This window comes from Clytia hemisphaerica, unplaced genomic scaffold (genome assembly GCF_902728285.1).
Source record: "Clytia hemisphaerica strain Z4C2 unplaced genomic scaffold, Clytia hemisphaerica genome assembly, whole genome shotgun sequence".
Taxonomy (NCBI): Eukaryota; Metazoa; Cnidaria; class Hydrozoa; order Leptothecata; family Clytiidae; genus Clytia; species Clytia hemisphaerica.
The window spans coordinates 136,816-154,401 of record NW_027103994.1 but is presented as its reverse complement, the minus strand read 5'-3'; the positions used below and the strand labels follow the sequence as shown (position 1 = coordinate 154,401).

General features: G+C 36.7%; 3 protein-coding genes across 3 annotated transcripts in view; 2 read left to right on the top strand and 1 right to left on the bottom strand.

Moving 5' to 3' along the window:
• LOC136811205 (RNA-binding protein 34-like) overlaps positions 1–9,909 on the top strand; it is a 37,166-nt gene extending 27,257 nt beyond the window's left edge. Inside the window, exons 11-13 of the mRNA XM_067067819.1 lie at positions 259–377; positions 8,023–8,149; positions 8,518–9,909. Of these exons, the coding sequence (XP_066923920.1) occupies positions 259–377; positions 8,023–8,149; positions 8,518–8,726 (455 nt within the window). The 3' untranslated portion in view covers positions 8,727–9,909. The remainder of the gene's footprint in view (positions 1–258; positions 378–8,022; positions 8,150–8,517) is intronic.
• On the bottom strand, positions 1,623–6,968 carry LOC136811204 (uncharacterized). Its single transcript, XM_067067818.1, has 6 exons — positions 6,140–6,968; positions 5,213–5,401; positions 3,997–4,094; positions 3,420–3,760; positions 2,812–3,102; positions 1,623–2,059 (listed from the first exon to the last, which is right to left on the bottom strand). Exons 1-6 carry the CDS (start codon positions 6,731–6,733, stop codon positions 1,893–1,895), a joined length of 1,680 nt encoding a protein of 559 aa, XP_066923919.1. The 5' UTR covers positions 6,734–6,968; the 3' UTR covers positions 1,623–1,892.
• Positions 9,910–10,114: 205 nt separating the features above from the next.
• Positions 10,115–16,438, top strand: LOC136811280 (uncharacterized). The gene is made up of 9 exons (XM_067067897.1): positions 10,115–10,148; positions 10,552–10,667; positions 10,896–11,162; positions 12,136–12,355; positions 12,933–13,039; positions 13,557–14,121; positions 14,475–14,596; positions 15,474–15,972; positions 16,383–16,438. Exons 1-9 carry the CDS (start codon positions 10,115–10,117, stop codon positions 16,436–16,438), a joined length of 1,986 nt encoding a protein of 661 aa, XP_066923998.1.
• Positions 16,439–17,586: the final 1,148 nt, after the last annotated feature.

Genomic DNA, 17,586 nt, shown 5'->3' with positions numbered 1-17,586 from the left:
ATGGCTCTCAAAACATACATTTGAACAATAGTTTTAAATACCGTATTACTTCGAATAAATGCCCCCTTCTTTTAAACGCCCCTCTTAAGGAAAAATTTTCAATGAACGCTTCCTCAAATAAACGATCCCTTCTATTAAACGCCTCTCCTTAGGAGTGGCAAAAAGGAATGAGCCAAACAGTGCGATCGCAGCGCGCGTAAGTGGAGACCGTTCTTTATCTTCGAGTTCGGTTTCATTTTTTGAAAATTCTTTTAACAGATGCGAAGGAGGATGCCTTACGAGAGCACTTTGCCAAATGTGGAAACATTGAAGACATCAGAGTTGTGCGCGATAAGGCCACTGGTATTGGGAAAGGCTTTGCGTACATCAGATTCAAGGTTTGTTTTATGAAAGTTCTTTATCCATTCGATTTTGATTTTTTATTTGTCAGCGTCGTGATAAATAGTAAGTCAGTAAGTATGTGACCGCAGTCGGAAGCGGGAAGGCTCCTCTTTCGATAGCAATCTACCTGAAGGTAGGGGTGGGCGCCACTCTTTCTCCCTGGATTGCTCCACTTACCCTTGATCTTTATCTTAATTGCAAGCATCAAGCAAAGAGGCATCAAGTAGCATTTTGGAAATCTTTGGTATGACCCGGCTGGGGGTTGAACCCACAACATTGCGCATCGTAGCCGGATGCTCTACCACTGTACTATGGTTGCTAATAAATAAGGCTCATAGATAACGAATCATCCAGCATCCAGCAACGATGCGCAATGTTGTGGGTTCGACCCCAAGTTGGGTCATTCCAAACGCTCTCAAAATGGTACTTGACAACTTTCTATTTAATGCTACGAGATTGAAGAGATGTGTCAAGGGTGAGTGGAACAATCCAGGTCCCTCTACTTTGCGTTTCAAATAGCATTGAGCTTAAAGTCCCGAAGTTTTTAGAGTTGAAAATCTTGGATCTTGTTCCTATCTGAGACACATGACCCGTGTGGTGCACAAACGAACGCCATTTTTTCCATTAATAATGTCTTTTTATTAAATGTAAAAATTCAAAAATTCAATAATTCCAATGATATATACAACGAATAAAAACTTAACTTATATATATTTACAGAAAATCTCTTCTGCTAGTATAATAAAGAATTGTAACAATGGTCTCTTCCAGAAAGTATTTGTACATTGGGCGAAAATAAAAAATGTAGTGTTTCCGGAAACCGGCCGGGTGAAAAAATTTTTTTTCTGACCTGGCCGCTGTAAATCAAGTTTTGTTTGTTAGTAGTTGATACATTAGTATTCAGGGCTTACTTCATACTGTTTGTATATAACAGTTATCTTTAAAATTCTAAGTTATCAAAAATACCAGAAAAATTTTATTTTCGGCCGGCCGCATGAGAGCTTTTTTCACATTCACATTCCTTCACTTCATATTTTGTCCGGGGGTAGTGAAAAATCTGCAAAACTTGCCTTGTTTTAGGGGCAAACTTGCTCTGATTAAGGGTGATTTTGAATGCCGGGTGGGTCAACTGATGCTTGTCCGGGAGGTGAGACCCATTGTCCGAGGAGTCAAAACTTACAATGTCCGGGGGTAAATTTCCCAAAAAATGTTCTATCCTCCACCCCCCCCCATACTCAAATCTTTTCTAGAAGAGCCCAATCTCTCAAATGCTCACTCTGTATAGAGATTGAATTGGTATACAAATTGTTCCTGATTTCAAATATTCATTAGACCATTGAAAGAATCTGTCATCCTTACGATGGTTTTTCTGCATATTGGGTGATCGGCAAATTTTGTCAAGAAAAACCAGGCGAGCAGCTGTTAATCTCCACTGGAAATTCTCTTTTAAGGGACATCTTCTCATGAATCGATTTCTCTATTAATCGAATATCTTTTAATTCAGGAAAATCTTAAATAATTTCTTTGCCGAACATGCCGATAATTTGATCGGCGTAAATTTCATCATTTTGTGAGCATCGGTTCAATATGCTGTTGACTGAATCCATTGGGAAATTAGCATCGAACAACAAGTTGTAGTAGTTCATGATCTTTCGAACGTCATTTGTGTGAATGCGACCTGTAAAATTATTGGATAATAAGTTTATTTGACGACTAAATCTAAGACCCAATTAGGTCAAGGGATACGGAAGGAGGTCATTCCGGGGGGTTCTAGGCTGTGAGATGACGGGGTGGTGCCGCCCGATTTTTGGAAATCGGAAATTTTAGGGTCTAAAATTAAAGAAAAAAAGGAAATTTTGTACCTTTTGTACAAAAAGGGAAGGGAGGGACTTAGGCAAGTTGAGGGTACGGGTAGGTGCCACACCTAAGGTCAAAGTCCCGCTAAGGGTCCCAAAAAGAGGTAGGTTCTTTTTGGGACCTTTAGCGGGACTTTGACCTTAAGGGTGGCACATACCCGTACCCTCCACTTGCCTAAGTCCCTCCCTTCCGGGAGGTCATTATTGTATAGTCTATACAAACAGATATCGTCCCATCACGTTACACCTATATTTTTTATCACTCATTTTAAAATTATGACATTATAATCGGAAAAGCTGAGTTTGTCCATGTTAGCAGTTCGTTTACAATTTCATTTACGAAGCTAGGAAGAACCTTCGAAGTCACTGGCTTCAAGTCTAAAATAAGGGATAAAATGTTATAGTTAACCCACGTTGGCTGCACAAGACAAAAAAGCATAATTACCAAAGGCATATTTATATCGAAATAAGAACAAATTGAGAACGCTCTTCCTCAAAAAAAAATTTTGTTAAGAAAGTTGTACCCAACTGCCACTGCAATTAGATAAAGACAGTCATCCAAAATATCAATTACCTTGATTGAGCTTCGCTTTATCTTCAAGTGCGTTTGCTACCATTTTGTAAATATCACCCCGCTGTCCCTGTCCTTCAAAACTTGGTCTCGCTGGTTCAGGTTCCGGTTCGGTGGCATATGACGATCTTAATTCGTTGACACTTTTTGCGAACGCTGCCTCCAGACCGTCATCCATTTGTGGGAATTCTTCGTTATTATTGTTGTTGTTGTTTTCATAGTGATAGTCGTCATAGTAACCATCACCGCCATTATTGGGCGTGTCGTAAATGTCGTTGTTGTTGTTGATGTTGTCTGTGACAGAGAAAAACCATTTTGTCAATAGTTTGTTCAGGATATAATTTTGCACGATTGATGAGAAATTCATTCAGTAGCTACTGTTATAGTAGATTCTATAATTAGGTAAATGAACGCAAACTTGTTTTTTTGTCCGAGTAAGAAAAGGAAGATTAAAATCAATCGGAAAAAGTAAAACTGTGATATTGGAAATTTTGGACAGAGGTGAATGTTTGTTTACTGTAACTTTCCTATACATATCGGTTAACTTTAATTTTTTTCACTTGTTGAAAGAGGAACATTTTTTTTTCGACGAAAACTGAATTATTTTTTACCATATCGAGGTGAAGGATCAGAAGGGTTACTATGGTAACCTGGGTCGTCAGTAGCACTAAACTGTTGCCAAGGTGATTGAGGTACAGGCTCTTGTTTTGTCATTCCCAAAGGTGACAGAGCGTTCGAGTTGTTATGGTGATTTCCACCATTATGCATTTCGTCATCTCGTCGGTAACTTTGACGGCTGCCGATACTGGATAAAGGTTGACGTAGTTCCCAAGCAGGACGTTCTGGTACGATGTCCTGTTTGGACTGTTGAACGATAGGGGCGACGGGCGTTCTGGTTTTTCGAGGTGAACTGCCGATAGATTTGCGCAAAAAGGCGATGAATTTTGGCCACCTGAAATGGATATAAGATTGTTTAACAACTTAGGGTTTCCTTAACCTTGGTTTGTTCACCAAGGTACTAGTTTTGAAAGAGAGGTTGGGAGAATTCAAATTTACAATCTTAAAAAAAAATTAGGGAATCTAGAGTGTTTCAGTATAAAGGACAAGAAAACAAGTTCGACGAAGTTTGAAGGTTTTGGCTTGATTCAGAATTTCATTTCCGATTCTGGTTATCCAAAATTAACTTACTCAATACTTCCGGTACTGAAGGGATCCAATCGTTCGATCAGTTTCAAAGTGAGGGATGAATTGATTGGTAAACCGTGCTTGTTCACCAGACTTCGAACCTGTAAAGGGTATGTAATAGATTATTAGTAAATTCAGTTAATTTTTAGTCACATAATTTGTACAGGCGACTGTATATACAATACCCAAGAAAAGTTACCAAAAGCTCGGTCGGTCGAGAACAAATGATTGCCTTATACCGGGTGACCCACGAAAAAGTTCGGACCTTTCTCGGCGTCTTGAGGCCGAACAAATGTCCCAAAGTGCTCGGAATTTTGGTATTTAAAAAGTAGATATCCTAACTTAAAATTTGAGCTATCACTTTTTAAATTTGACCAACTAGTTCTCTACTTATGACCTTTTAAACTCAAAATTCACTTTTCGGAAAGTGTAAAAAACACGTAAAAAAGAGGTATTAAATTAATGCAATCAATTAGAAAATCTCTTATAAATTGACTTATTTAACGAGTTTTATGACATTAATAATTATTAAAAACACCTTTTAAAGTAGTTTTTGTTTAAACCAAGACGAGTTTTTATCAAAATTGGCACTTTCAAGGAATTTTCTCAAAAACTGTATATCAAAAACGTCTAAAAATACCTAATTTGATACCCCTTTTTTACCTGTTTTTTACACTTTCCGAAAAGTGAATTTTGAGTTTAAAAGCTCATAACTAGGGAACTTGTGCGTCAAATTTAAAAAGTAATGGCTCGGATTTTAAGTTAGGATATCTACTTTCTAAATAATAAAACTCCAAGCACTTTGGGACATTTGTTCGGCCTCAAGACGCCGAGAAACGTCCGAACTTTTTCGTGGGTCACCCGGTATATATTGAGAACAAATGATTACCTCACGTAAGGCGAGGCCTATTTAATTTGTTGTTCTACGGGCGCTACCGACCCAGCATTTGCTGCAAACGAACAAATAATGAATTTCCTATATCTTGATTAATGAAAATCTTATTTTTATTTAACCGACCGACCGACCGACCGACCGACCGACCGACCGACCGACCGACCGACCGACCGACCGACCGACCGACCGACCGACCGACCGACCGACCGACCGACTGACTGACTGACCGACTCATATTTTGCTAACCATCTGCCCGTAGAACATTAAATTAAACTTTACAATAAAAAAAAATTCGTGTGGTTTGCTACGTATTATATGACTTACATGTCCATTGTCGGTCAGTAAATCGTCACTGCGACACGTGGTTTTCAAGGATTCTTCCAAACCATCAATCAGATCTTCAGGATCAGCGCTCCGATATCCTTTCAAAGCTTTCTCTATCTCTAATAGTTGACCAGCATCTCTTCTCTCTTTAAATGCTTGTTCGTGTGCTTTACGTGGCTTGTTATGAACCTAAAATACAGTAAACTCTCTCTAATTCGAACCTCTATTATTCGAATCTTTCTATAATTCGAACTAAAATATTGGTCCCTCATCTTGGGAGTGGTGTAATTTCTAATACTCTCTGTAATTCGAATCTTTCTCTTATTCGAAGAAAGGTTTTGGTCTCTTGAAGATCGAATTAGAGAGAGTCAAGAAAATTTACCCAAGAAACAGACATCGCCATCGCAGTCGATTCTCTCAAATTTGATCTTTCAGCGACTAAGGGCTTTGTTTGATTTACAGAGGGTTTTAATATTTGCAAGCAGAAGATATTACCGCGTAAAATAGTTCGAATTACAAAGAAATTCGAATAAGAGGTTCGAATTAGAGATAGAAAATTAGACTAAAACCATATTTGGGAATTCAATCAGTTCAATAAATAAGCTCTAGTTTAGACGGCCTACTTTTCGCCCTGCCTATTCTAATTGTTACAGTAGGCAAAAAGCGGGCACGAAGTTGGCTGTTAAAATCTTTGCTTGAAAAAGATTGAAAGAAGTCATTGCATTGACGTCAAAAGAGGGCAATGCATTGACTTTAGACAGCCCACTTAATGTTAACTTTAATTCACAATTAGAATAGGCAGGGCGAAAAGTGGGCCGTCTAAACTAGAGCTAACTTTCCTCTTTATATTTTAGCTGTTTTACAACAGCTATGTCTATTGTCCTATGGACCTACCTTGTTGAATCAAATTGTAGGTTATATGCCTACCTGGTTCATTGTAGCAACGCTATCGTATCTTCCAACTGTATTATCAGATATACTACCGGTTGCATTACTCTGTTGGTCCGCTTGTTGTTGTACTATTTCCAACCTCTCCAAGTAATTTTTACGGCTGTTCTCAAAGAACTCTACCATTTTGTTGTAATTGATTTTACTCGGCTCTTCTCTGTCCACGTGCAATGCCAACACCTTTTTCTGGTAATTCTCATTGCTTGGAATTTTGTATCGTTGTAGAATCTCAAACGCTGAACTTTTACTCATCAACGATGTTTGCGATGGATCGTACAAAACAAATTCTTTGATCATTTTGGAAATTTTTTCTTTGGATCTGGCCAATGCTTTCCCAACCTCCTCCCCGAGGAACTGTATCATTTGTTGAGGATCTTCTGTTATGGGCGGTAGTTTTAGCGCCCTTGGTGTAGAATGATGTTCAAATGACGTTTTAGTAACCTTCATCTCTGCGTACACCCTTTTACCAGTGTTGACAGGGCGCCCCTCTTCTGAATCCGCATTTCTCATGGCTTTCTCCCATGGTGACATCATCTGTCCTTTATCAGCTTTCCGATGATATGTTCGGACCATTTTGTCAGATTCTTGAGCTTAGTTTTCAGCCTTTTTCTTACTCTATGACTCTATTAAAGCCTTTGATTTCGTAAGTTTCTGGCTTTTAAAACAACCAAATCGTTATAAGTTTTGTATATCTATCTTGTCTTTTAAATACCAAAGCTTTTCTACCCAACAGTGTACCCAACTTTTTCCTAGTTTTTCTTCTCTTTCCCTCCGTAATTCTTGACTTGACTGAAAATTGGGTTTTGTTTACATCTTGAATTCTTGTTAAATATTTCAAAAAAAAAATCTTGGATGTTTACTAAGATACATCCCTTGGAAACTATAAAAAGTCATCAATTGAATCGATTCAAGTCCCCTCCATCAGCGAAACAAGCTATGAATCGGACGCTGTGTCGTATAAAATATTCACGAAATTTCAATAATTTAATTTTTACATCACTTAACTATTCTGATGTTTTTACTCCTTCATCTTTTGACGATAGGTTTATGTTGGATCAATTATTAATGACTAATTCAGTCTTCAAAGGATGTCTTTCTCAGATGTGCATAATTGTTCTTGGTTGTATTGCCGGATATAAAAGTCTGAAAAAAATCCCTTTTAACACCCTTTCTCTACTCATCACCAATAAAAAATTATTTTACTTTTCTGCCATTCTTTCTAAGCTGTATTCCATGTTTGAATGCTCCATTCAACGGCCTTTCTAAACTGCAGCAGGGATCCGATGAAATGAACCAAAAATACGTAGACAGTTTATGAATCTATCGTAGATAGATAGGCCTTTTCATAAACTATTCTGAGTGCAACGAGTGCCTCGTTTTGAAACCATTACCAAGGTGATTATGTCCCTTGAACCTTCAAGTGCTACTTTTTAAATAGAGTAAGCTTCTAACGAACACAGACCCGGTATCTACGTCTAATTTCAAAGGTATGTTGTCATTGTCTTTTCTGATTTGAGAAAAACCGACCGCTGCGATGGAGTGCGGGTGAGATAGAGAGACGACGAGCGAAGTGTTGCTATTTATAAATCATACTTCATCGCAGAGGTTAGGAATATTTTCAACCGAGCAGACAATACGCATAGCGTGGCCTACGAAACGATAAACGTGAGATACACTCTGGTACAGAGTATTTTTCCAGGGGATAAGAGAGAAATATGGTAAAAAAACCTGGATTTCTCAACAATCTTAACAGCCCCAAGGAAAGCGGTCAAATATTGAGAAAATTGGTGGATGTTTAAAGAAAGGTTTTAAATGTTTGAATTGAGATTAAAATATCGCAACAAGTTTCATTGAAATTATAGGGTAAAGAAAATGTGATGTTTGGGTTGAAGATGAACGGTTCAGAGTTTGACGGACGAAAATTGAGAGTATTCAAAGCTAAAGATAAAGAAGAAGTCAATACAACGAATACCACACGGAAATTTAAAGGTTAGTATCATTACGAAGGTTTTTTTATAATGGGAAAGCAGTTACTGGTCAACCGTTTGATTCGACCTTCTAGTATACCCAAGATCACTATTCGAATTTGAGAAAGCTGTTGCAAGCTAAAAACCTACTTCAGTTTGAATTACCGAGATTTTCGAACAGTGGAGGCTTGGATAAGAAAAAGACCAAGTTTTACTTGACGGAATTTCGGGCCCTATGATTAGACCCCAACCCCTAAAAGGTCTGTCAATTCTCGTTGTAGGCTCGATGACAGTTGATTTTCCAATCATTCAATTTCGGAGAGCCAACCTATCGGCTTTGGAATTTTAAGTCTTTGATTTTGCGTACTTTACATTTAAATTTTCTTTCAGGCAAAACGGTGCACAATAAAAAGAACTTTCAAGGTCTACGCTCTACATCACAAAAAGACATTAAAATGGGAAAGAAACTATTTGCCAGTAAAGGCAAACCAACGGAAAGGTCGAACGCTTTGCGCAGAATCAAGAGCAAAAACCAGAAAAGCAGACAACAAAAACAATCAAAAGCACAAAAGAAAAATGAAAAATCGAAGAAGAAATAAGTAAATTATGAAGTCAACTTTATGGATTGTTGCTTTTTCTTTTATGTGTGGATTAGATCTTTGATATATGGCCCACCCGGTATGGTCAGATTACAGGCTGAATGGTGACTGAACTAGAAATGCATGTTACTGTTGATCTATGGAAAAATGGGTTATTTCTTGGAAATACTGCAATATACTTATTAACCTTAACGCCACCAGTGGATTAAGTTCGAGTTAACGATTCTAGAGCTACGTCAAATATCTGTCTCTGGGAGAATGTCGGTGTAATTACACCATGCGGTTGACGCCATCTAACCCTGGTAAACTCGAGCCTTATTCCCGGCTTTTCATTCAGACACCCTTGTCTCACAGCCCCATTGGAACTTTATTCCTCAGTGGGGAAAAAAACTCCTATTGAAATCCCAATGGGGATAGAAATTTTATCGTTCAAAGGTTAAAAAATCCAGTGGGGATGGGTTTGGATTGCAATTTTCAAAAATTGATTTTCGAATGTGACGAAATCAAAGTCAATTTACCAGTTGGGCTGAAATTTCAGGGTATTTTCCCACCGGGGACGAAATTTTTGCCAATTTTCCAGTGGGACTGGGGTCCCAGTGGGTCTGTGACACAGGGGTGTATTTAGAATTACCATTTATACGAAGAGACTGATGGGTGTGTCCTTTAGAAAATGGGACACGGCTGATACGATTATGTTTTGTGAGGGAGTTACTGATCATTACTTTATTTTATATACGAAAGAATTTTTTAAGTCGAGATTTTGTAACCGAGATAACTTAGTTGATCTGAAACGAACCCTGTATGATTTTTTTTAACTAGAAAAAATGCTTCGATTTTGTATATCTAAGAACCAAAAAAAGTCTGTAATATACAACAGTTCTTTCTCTACACCCTAATTACGAAAGATTTAGGCTTTTATAATGAAAAGTGCAAATTTTAAAACTCTTTCATTGAAAATTTCTCATATTTTTGAGACCCATAGCAATTAAGAGGTAGAAATGAGAATTTTTTTTACTTTTGAACGTTAATGACAATGTTTTAAGTAAATAATTTTAGAGGTTAGCTTTCTTGGCTCGCTGGAAGTACTTTTATCGAAACCCATTCAGACTTGTGTTCTTTCATTGAAACTAGCTTATTTTAAGGAGCGCATGTTAAAGCTGAAAAGACAAGTGGATATTTCGGATACGTTTTATTCTTGCGTTGTTCTCGATTTTAGTTGGCATACAGAAAGGTATAAATTTTATGTTTACCACCAAGGAAACACCCAAAAGCTTCTCAAAGAAGTAAAATAAATGTGTGTTCCCCTTAAGATTGCTACTGGTTCTATATTCATACAGTCCTTAGGTATTATCGACAAAAGTTCCACAGGAGACCGTACTTAGACAATGATGGGAGTTTGGTATGTGTATGATAACACTTTAGGTGCCTCTACAAAACCAAACAAAATTAGTCCCTTATAGAATTTTACATTATTTACACCCCTGTCTCACAGCCCCGGTGGAACTTTTTTCTCAGTGGGGATAAAAAATCCTATTGAAATCCGGATGGGGGTAGAAATTCTTTTGTTCCAAGGCTTAAAAATCCAGTGGGGATGGTTTTGGAGTGCAATTTTTAAACATGGAATTTCGAATGGGGACAAAATGAAAGTCAATATCCCAGTGGGGCTGAAATCACATGGCTTTTTCCCACCGGGGACGAAATTTTTGCCAAACTTTCCACTGGGGCTAGGGTCCCGGTGGGTCTGCGAGAAGGGGGTGTATTTGAATGGAATGTTCTTATCTCCAAGAAAAAAACTGCAACTGCGTTTTAATTCTTTATTTTTCAGTTTCAGCGAGTAGCAATTTTTACAAAGTTCCTCCAAACTCCACTACTTTCACATTATCAAACGAATGGAATAAAATCCGTCTTGATTTCCCTATCCTCGGGAAAAAAGAAATTCATGTAAGTTTAAAGTGTTAATTTTTGACTTGATATTAATTTTCGTTCTGATAATTTAAATATACTGATAATGGGGAAACTAGCAAACCAAGAGAACTCGAGAGACTTTCATTTTAACTTTTTTGATAAAGTAAATAGTAAAGTAAAGGGCAGATTTCTTTTTGAGGCGTCCATCACTGTTATCTTTACAATACTGCATATCTGTTCTCCTTTTTCTGAACGATCCAATAGGTATCAAAGAAAGCTGTTGTTTCATTTTCTGGTCAATTGGATTACTCCGGTATCCTCATTCCGTCACCACAAAACTATCGTTTCATTGCTCCATACTTTCATCCTGGATACCAGTCACATGGTTCCTTGACAACCACACAAACAAATGATTCAAGATTCTTGGGTCTGGTTGCTAAGAACGTACACAATTTTAAACCAACGCTTAGTTTAGTTTTGGATTTTGTGAATGTCACTGATCAGCAGGGGAAAGTCAATACCTTCCAAATGGTGAGTTTCTCTATTTTCAAGTATATTGGGCTGTTCCATTAAAAAACCATACAGGGGGTGGATGAACCTTTTCAAGTTAAAAAAGAATTTTTGGAAAATGGCAAGATTTTCAAAAATATTCTTCTTCGTACCTTAAAGTGAAGGTGGACGAAGTAAAATCAGTCTTTTACCCCCTGGAAATTTTTCTCGGATTACCCTCTGGGAATGTTCGTGCACCCCCCTGTATGGATATAAAATGGAATGACCCATTTCTCAAAACAATTTCTTCTTACGCTATACTTTAAAAAGCTAATATACCGTTGGAAAGATATTTTCAAGAAGAATAATGAAGATTTTTTGAAAAATTGACAAAGAGGAAGAAGAAAACCTTTTAAATCGCTTTCTGTACCTCAATTATTTTCAAACATTAAGGGAAAATTACTCCAAATAGATGTATCTTCAATATCTTACATTTCTTTAAATTTCAATGAACGAAATAAAAAAAGTGTTGATTCGATGTGCAGTCAAATCTCTCTAATTCGAATTTCTATTATTCGAATCTCTCTGTAATTTGAACTAAACTATTGGTCCCCTCAGCTAGAAAGTGGCTTAAATTTCTCTCTGTAATTCGAATCTTTTTCTAATTCGAGTAACATTTGCAGTCGCTTGAAGACCGAATTAGAGAGTGTCAATTACCTTTAAGAGAAGAAATTTTGGCGAACGAGCCAATTTTGGTGCAGTTTAGCGGAATTTATTTTGGCGATTCAATAAAATTTCTAAATTTAGCGAGAATTAATTTTGGTGAACAACCCATTTGTTCAATATTTTAGCTGAAAAAAGGGTTTTTAGGAGAAATAGAGACTAAATTAATTAATTTTGGCGAGAATTCATTTCGGTGAATAACCTATAAATTTAAATTTGGCGGAAAGAATTTTTTGTCAAATTTAGCGAAATTTTTCGGCAATACTTTTCTTCATCCTTCACCACGTTCTAGGTTCTACTTGGTAATCGCCACGAAACATATCTGATCCTCAATTACCAAGAACTTCGAACCAGTAATGCTGTGGTTGGTTTTTCTTTACAAAACGAATGCAAGTACGATATTTTCGCCACACCATCAAACAGCAAACGATTGATGTATACAAACAGTACAAATACTAAAGGACGTCATGTTTTTCATTTGACACCAAGATCTTGTATCAATAAGCCAAATGGTAAATTCTCTTATACATTTTTGTGGGTTATGCTTGTCCCGGTGGATTGAATTTGAAAGTGGAGAGGCTGAAAATTAGTCTTGAAGAAGGCGCCACCGGTTGACGCCGACGGGCTAGAAAATTTAAAAAAATAGACCCTATATATTGGCTAAAACCGAATTTATAACAGTACTGCATAATGATACAAAACAAAAAAACTTTGAATCAAAAATCATATTTTTGCAAAAAAAAGTGGTGAGGCTGAAGTCTCCCCATCCTCCCCGCCTCCGGCCTGTATGCCTATTCAGAGACTTGTTATTTTCGTCTTTGCGACTTTTTATTCATCCTTACATTCTCGGTGCGGTGGATGGGATCCGGAGGGGGAGGTACTTATAGGCAAAGTGGGTATTGGAGTATGTGCGAGCCATTAGGGACCCTTCTTTACACCCTTAAAAGTCTTTTTTAAGGGTGAAAACCATAAAATTAGCAATTGAGTCGCTGAAAGGGTCCCGCAAAATTACGAAATATTGAAATTGATTCCCTCATAGGGTTAAAAAGTCTCGTAATTTATTGAAAACAGTAATTTGATTATTTATAGATTACAAGCCAAGTGAGAAAGCACAAACATCGCCCTTTCAGCCTCCATACCCAATAACGGTTGGAAATCAAGCTCCCTTTTTAGGGACACGACCTTTTAATTTTATTGTAAGTTTCCCAAGCAAAATTGCTTATGATATTATTGTAACATTTTGCGTAGAAAATGACGAAGTATTTTTCACGCTTCCATATATATTAGGATAGTGAAAATGTTACGCCCAATCCCCACTACCAAAATGCATAGTAAATAGTTGAAAATCTTAAAGATAGCATCAGCCAATAGTCTTATCTGTGAAATTAGGTCATCCGTGAAATATTAAAATTTTGCGGATGAGTAAAACTGCAAAATTTAATCTCGGAGAAATATATATCGATGAAACTACCTTATTACATGAATATTACTAGGCAAGTATTCAACTACCTTGAAATTAACACTCCAAATATTTATACGAATTTTATTTGCTTTTTCAAGGACACCACGGCTGGTTTTCATTAAGGGGGTTTTTATTAACACGAAATTTTTCAATTCGTGTTAATAAAATGACTAGTAATATTCGTGTAATAAGGTATTTAAAAAGCAAGAATGAATTTTTTTACTGAATTTGAGTTTTTACTGTATTTGTAGATTTCGAGATCTGGTTTCATATCACCAACGATGCAGACTGGTTCTACAATACAAGACCTTATCGATATGAAGGGTAATTTCATCTACGTAAATGACATCACCAAATGTGACAACATGACTACCATAACCGTAGAATACCAGGGAAAGCAAACTTCAGTCCGCCCATCGGGTGGAGATATCCGCCCAGCGGGTAGGGTAGCATCTTTTGGGGGAAGCAGCGACCTTGATATTTCTTCAACCGTCACGATGAGCGATCTTCTTGAACCAGTATCGAAAGATGTATCAAAATTTATTGGCAAGAGATTCAACGCTCTTCATCTATTCTACATCAGATTCAACTTACCAGAGAATGACCAAAGTTTTGTGGTGATATTTGTAACAGATGGTACATTAGGATTCATCATCCTGGACAGACAAGGAATGACTGATCAAAATTTTGTTTATGGTTTTTCAACTGCAAATTGTGATTGGAGTATAATAGAACCGGATTCAAGATCGGGAAATACTGGGTTTGTTGGAAGATATATTGTCGATATCACTTCTCGGGGACCATGTATACCAAACTGTAAGAAACAATATTTTCAATATTTCACCACTAATGAAAACTATTCAAGTTTTGCTAGTGATTTTCAAGAATTCCTGAATTTTTTAGGGGAATCACTGTAATTCTTCTGATTAAATTTCAATTTCAATCTTAATTTGAATAATTTTACTTTATTTAAAATCTGTCGCGCTTTTTCTCCAGAAACGCTGTCTATTAGGAGCTGAAATTTAGGTTTTGCCAATTTACAAATGATGAAAGATCAAATTTTCTAAAAAACGATATCCTAAACCAATGAACTAAATTTGTCAGAAAGGACTTTATGGGGAATTATTCCTTGATATTTGCTGACCATGAGAATTTTTTTTCGTTTATAGCTTTGTTACCGTTTGGTCCTCGGTTGGATGTGAAGATTTCCGATTTCAACGATGAGCGATTTCATCTTCTGAAATTGAAACGAAGGCTACCATTTTTTACGTTGACGAGAAAGTTTTTGCATGTAAGTTTCTTGCGTAATTTTGAGAGCGATTCTTTGTAATAAAACTTTCTAGATCTGAGATTTAGAGGCGCAGATTTAGAGGCGATTACTTAAATCGGATTAGTTTAGGTATAAACTTATTTCTTTTTTTATGATTTTTGTTGGCGAAAACCAAAATCATAAAAAAAGAAATAAGTTTATACCTAAACTAAAATCGGATTAATTTGTCGCGATAAATTTCTGGTTTTCGCAAATTTTCTCGTTTTCACGAAATAAATTTCGGAAAATTGTGTCAGATCGCTGATTCAGGAAATTAAATGCGCGCGAATTTCTGGCCTCAAGTATAATGTGAATTTTTTTTTTTTTCAGGGCCATTTTTCATATTCTTCGCCTGATTTGTAAAATTTGATTAAAATAAAACATTTTTTGGCTGCTGAAAATAGAATTTGATGGATTGAATCTAGTATTTTCTTGTGTATCCATTCTAATGGTTAGAGTGGGCGAAAAATAGGCTCTTTTAATATTACAAGTGACCAGTCTTAATTAAAGTACATTGCATTGTCCTCTTTTGAATGCAATGACTTCTTTCAATTTTTTCCAAGCAAATATTCACGAAATTCCTAGCTGTCTTGGTTTTACTCGATACCAAGTATTGGACAGAACTTTAACCAGAACGACGGATCTTGCTTTTCAGTTTACTATACAGTTGATATTCTAATTCGACGTTTTACTATTCGATACACTCCATTATTCGATAATATTGAAAATCATTGTCTACAAGAAGTTTCATGAAAGACGCTCTACTGTTCGACCTTATTCAATGAAAATTCATTTCCCCTTGAAATTCTAATTAGATTAGAATCGAATTTAACCTTTTTCTGAAATTTTTTCGCTTCAGCTCTCAACTTCCGGATACCTCTCTATTGGGCGTTCGAAACTCAATCTCCATAGCAACAAAAACATGCTACACGGTTCACGAATCATTGCATCTTACAAACCATACATCTCAAAAAACTTTGGAGCAATATTCTACCGTGAGACGTTCAATGCGACGGACTTACAACAGATTACGAATCAAATTTCCAAATCAAAAATACGAAATTTTAAATGCAATCACGCACTGATCATAACATTTGACCACGTCAAACAAAAGTATAATCAATTTACGGATAAGGTTTTCCAATGGATATTAGCAAGTAACGGAACAAATTTGGTCTCGATGATTCATTACCATCACTTTGATGAACCAAACGATGTCATTGCCGGCTATTTTGACGAAAGGTGCTGTAGAGCTTTGCGTGAAAATAAATGTCAGATGAAACCATTCGGTGAAGAGGCAATGGGAACAGTTATAGAACACATCGAGTCTTCATGCACTTTCGACGATCTAACCTCAGGTAAAAATCAAAGAAACTTAGGACTTACATGTTTTTTTTATAAGAACAAACTATACAAGAACATAAGGCTTCAGTGGCCAAAATATTAAGAACAAGTTAAGAACATTTTGAGGCTTTGTGGGCTCAAAACAACTGTTTTCTTAGGAAAATGGACAAAAATACTCAAAGTATGCTGAAAATAAGAACATGTTATAATCATTTTTAGGTTTGAAGCCCGAAAAGTTAAAAACATCTGAGGGATTCAAAATTTTGGATGTTCTTATAAAAAACGTGTATTCAAATTTTGGTATTTGGCTCTTGTTGTAGTTGTAATTAAGTACCAAAGTATGATAGTTTTGGGGAAACCAGAGAAATTAGCGTATCGTACCAGATTTTTTGACTTTGCTCTTTCCATATTCTATTGACCATAGAAATATACCTTGCAAATGACCCTGGCCGAAATATGTTGGAAATTTCTAACATCTAATGGTATTTTTGTCTCCGATATGTTCTATTGACTGTGATGTAGGGCAAATACCAACGAACTTGCTTGATTTATTAAAAGATTGATTTTGATTATGATCGATACAAATACAGTGGAGTCTCGAACACGCAGGGGGGAGAGATACGAACTTTTTCGAAATTTTGAGTAATCGAAGTTTTTAATGTATCGGGAGGGAGGCAGGGGGTGGTCAGTGTACTAGAAGGCGGCATGTATGTGTACTACAAGGTAATTTTCAAAACTTGACACCCACCCACCCCTGAAGTACACCATACTACATGGAAAAATCCCAAAACCACCCCATGCCCCCCATTTATTACCGGGTAGTACCTGGAAAAATCCCAAAACCACCCCATACCCCCTATTTATTACCGGGTACTACCTGGAAAAATCAGAAAAATAGAGAAACTTTTTTCCAAAAATCGGGAAATCAGGAAAACTTTTTTTCGGGAAATCGGGAAATTGGGAAAACTTTTTTCCAAAAATCGGAAAAACAGGAAAAATTTTTCTCAAAAATCCAAAATGCGTGAGAAATCAAACTTTTCAAAAATTACGTGAGACCATGTGGAAATGCATGAGTCTCACACCCAATGCATGAGAGTTGGCACCTCTAATGTACAAATGTTGAATGTTTGAATTCAAATGTTCGAATTCAAATGTTCGAATGTTTACATTGACTCAATAAACCTTTGTTTCAGTGGGATCTGGTAGGATTTCAATTCATTCCAAGAAGTTTGGAAGAATGATCTTGGACAAACTTGGCTTGATCAATTTATAATAGAACAACTTTACATTTCTATTTTAGCAGATAATTTCTGAACCTTTTTGTTTCCACACTGTTAACATCGATTTTGGACCCAACACCCCTATTTTGGTACACAGGTAGTAAAAATCAAAATCGATTTTGGACCCAACACCCCATTTATAGTACACAGGTAGTACATGACAAATTTTTTTCTCAAACACCCACCCACCCCAGGATACATGCCACCTTCTGGTACACTGACCCCCCTGAGGGAGGGAACCAAAAAACTTTTTCGAGTTAAGGAGAATTTTGAGTTATAGAGGTTCGAGTTATGAAGAGGAACACTGTATTTTAATGTGTTAATTCAGCGCAAAGATCGTCATTTTTG

Excerpts from the sequence above, each read along its gene's own strand:
- LOC136811204 (XM_067067818.1), bottom strand. The coding sequence starts at position 6,733 with ATGGTCCGAACATATCATCGGAAAGCTGATAAAGGACAGATGATGTCA. Across the intron at positions 4,095-5,212 it reads TACTGACCGACAATGGACAT|GTTCGAAGTCTGGTGAACAA; the intron begins GTAAGTCATATA and ends TACCCTTTACAG. Across the intron at positions 3,103-3,419 it reads TGATCCTTCACCTCGATATG|ACAACATCAACAACAACAAC; the intron begins GTAAAAAATAAT and ends TCTCTGTCACAG.
- LOC136811280 (XM_067067897.1), top strand. The coding sequence starts at position 10,115 with ATGGGAGTTTGGTATGTGTATGATAACACTTTAG. Across the intron at positions 13,040-13,556 it reads CACGACCTTTTAATTTTATT|ATTTCGAGATCTGGTTTCAT; the intron begins GTAAGTTTCCCA and ends CTGTATTTGTAG. Across the intron at positions 15,973-16,382 it reads TTTCGACGATCTAACCTCAG|AAATATACCTTGCAAATGAC; the intron begins GTAAAAATCAAA and ends TATTGACCATAG.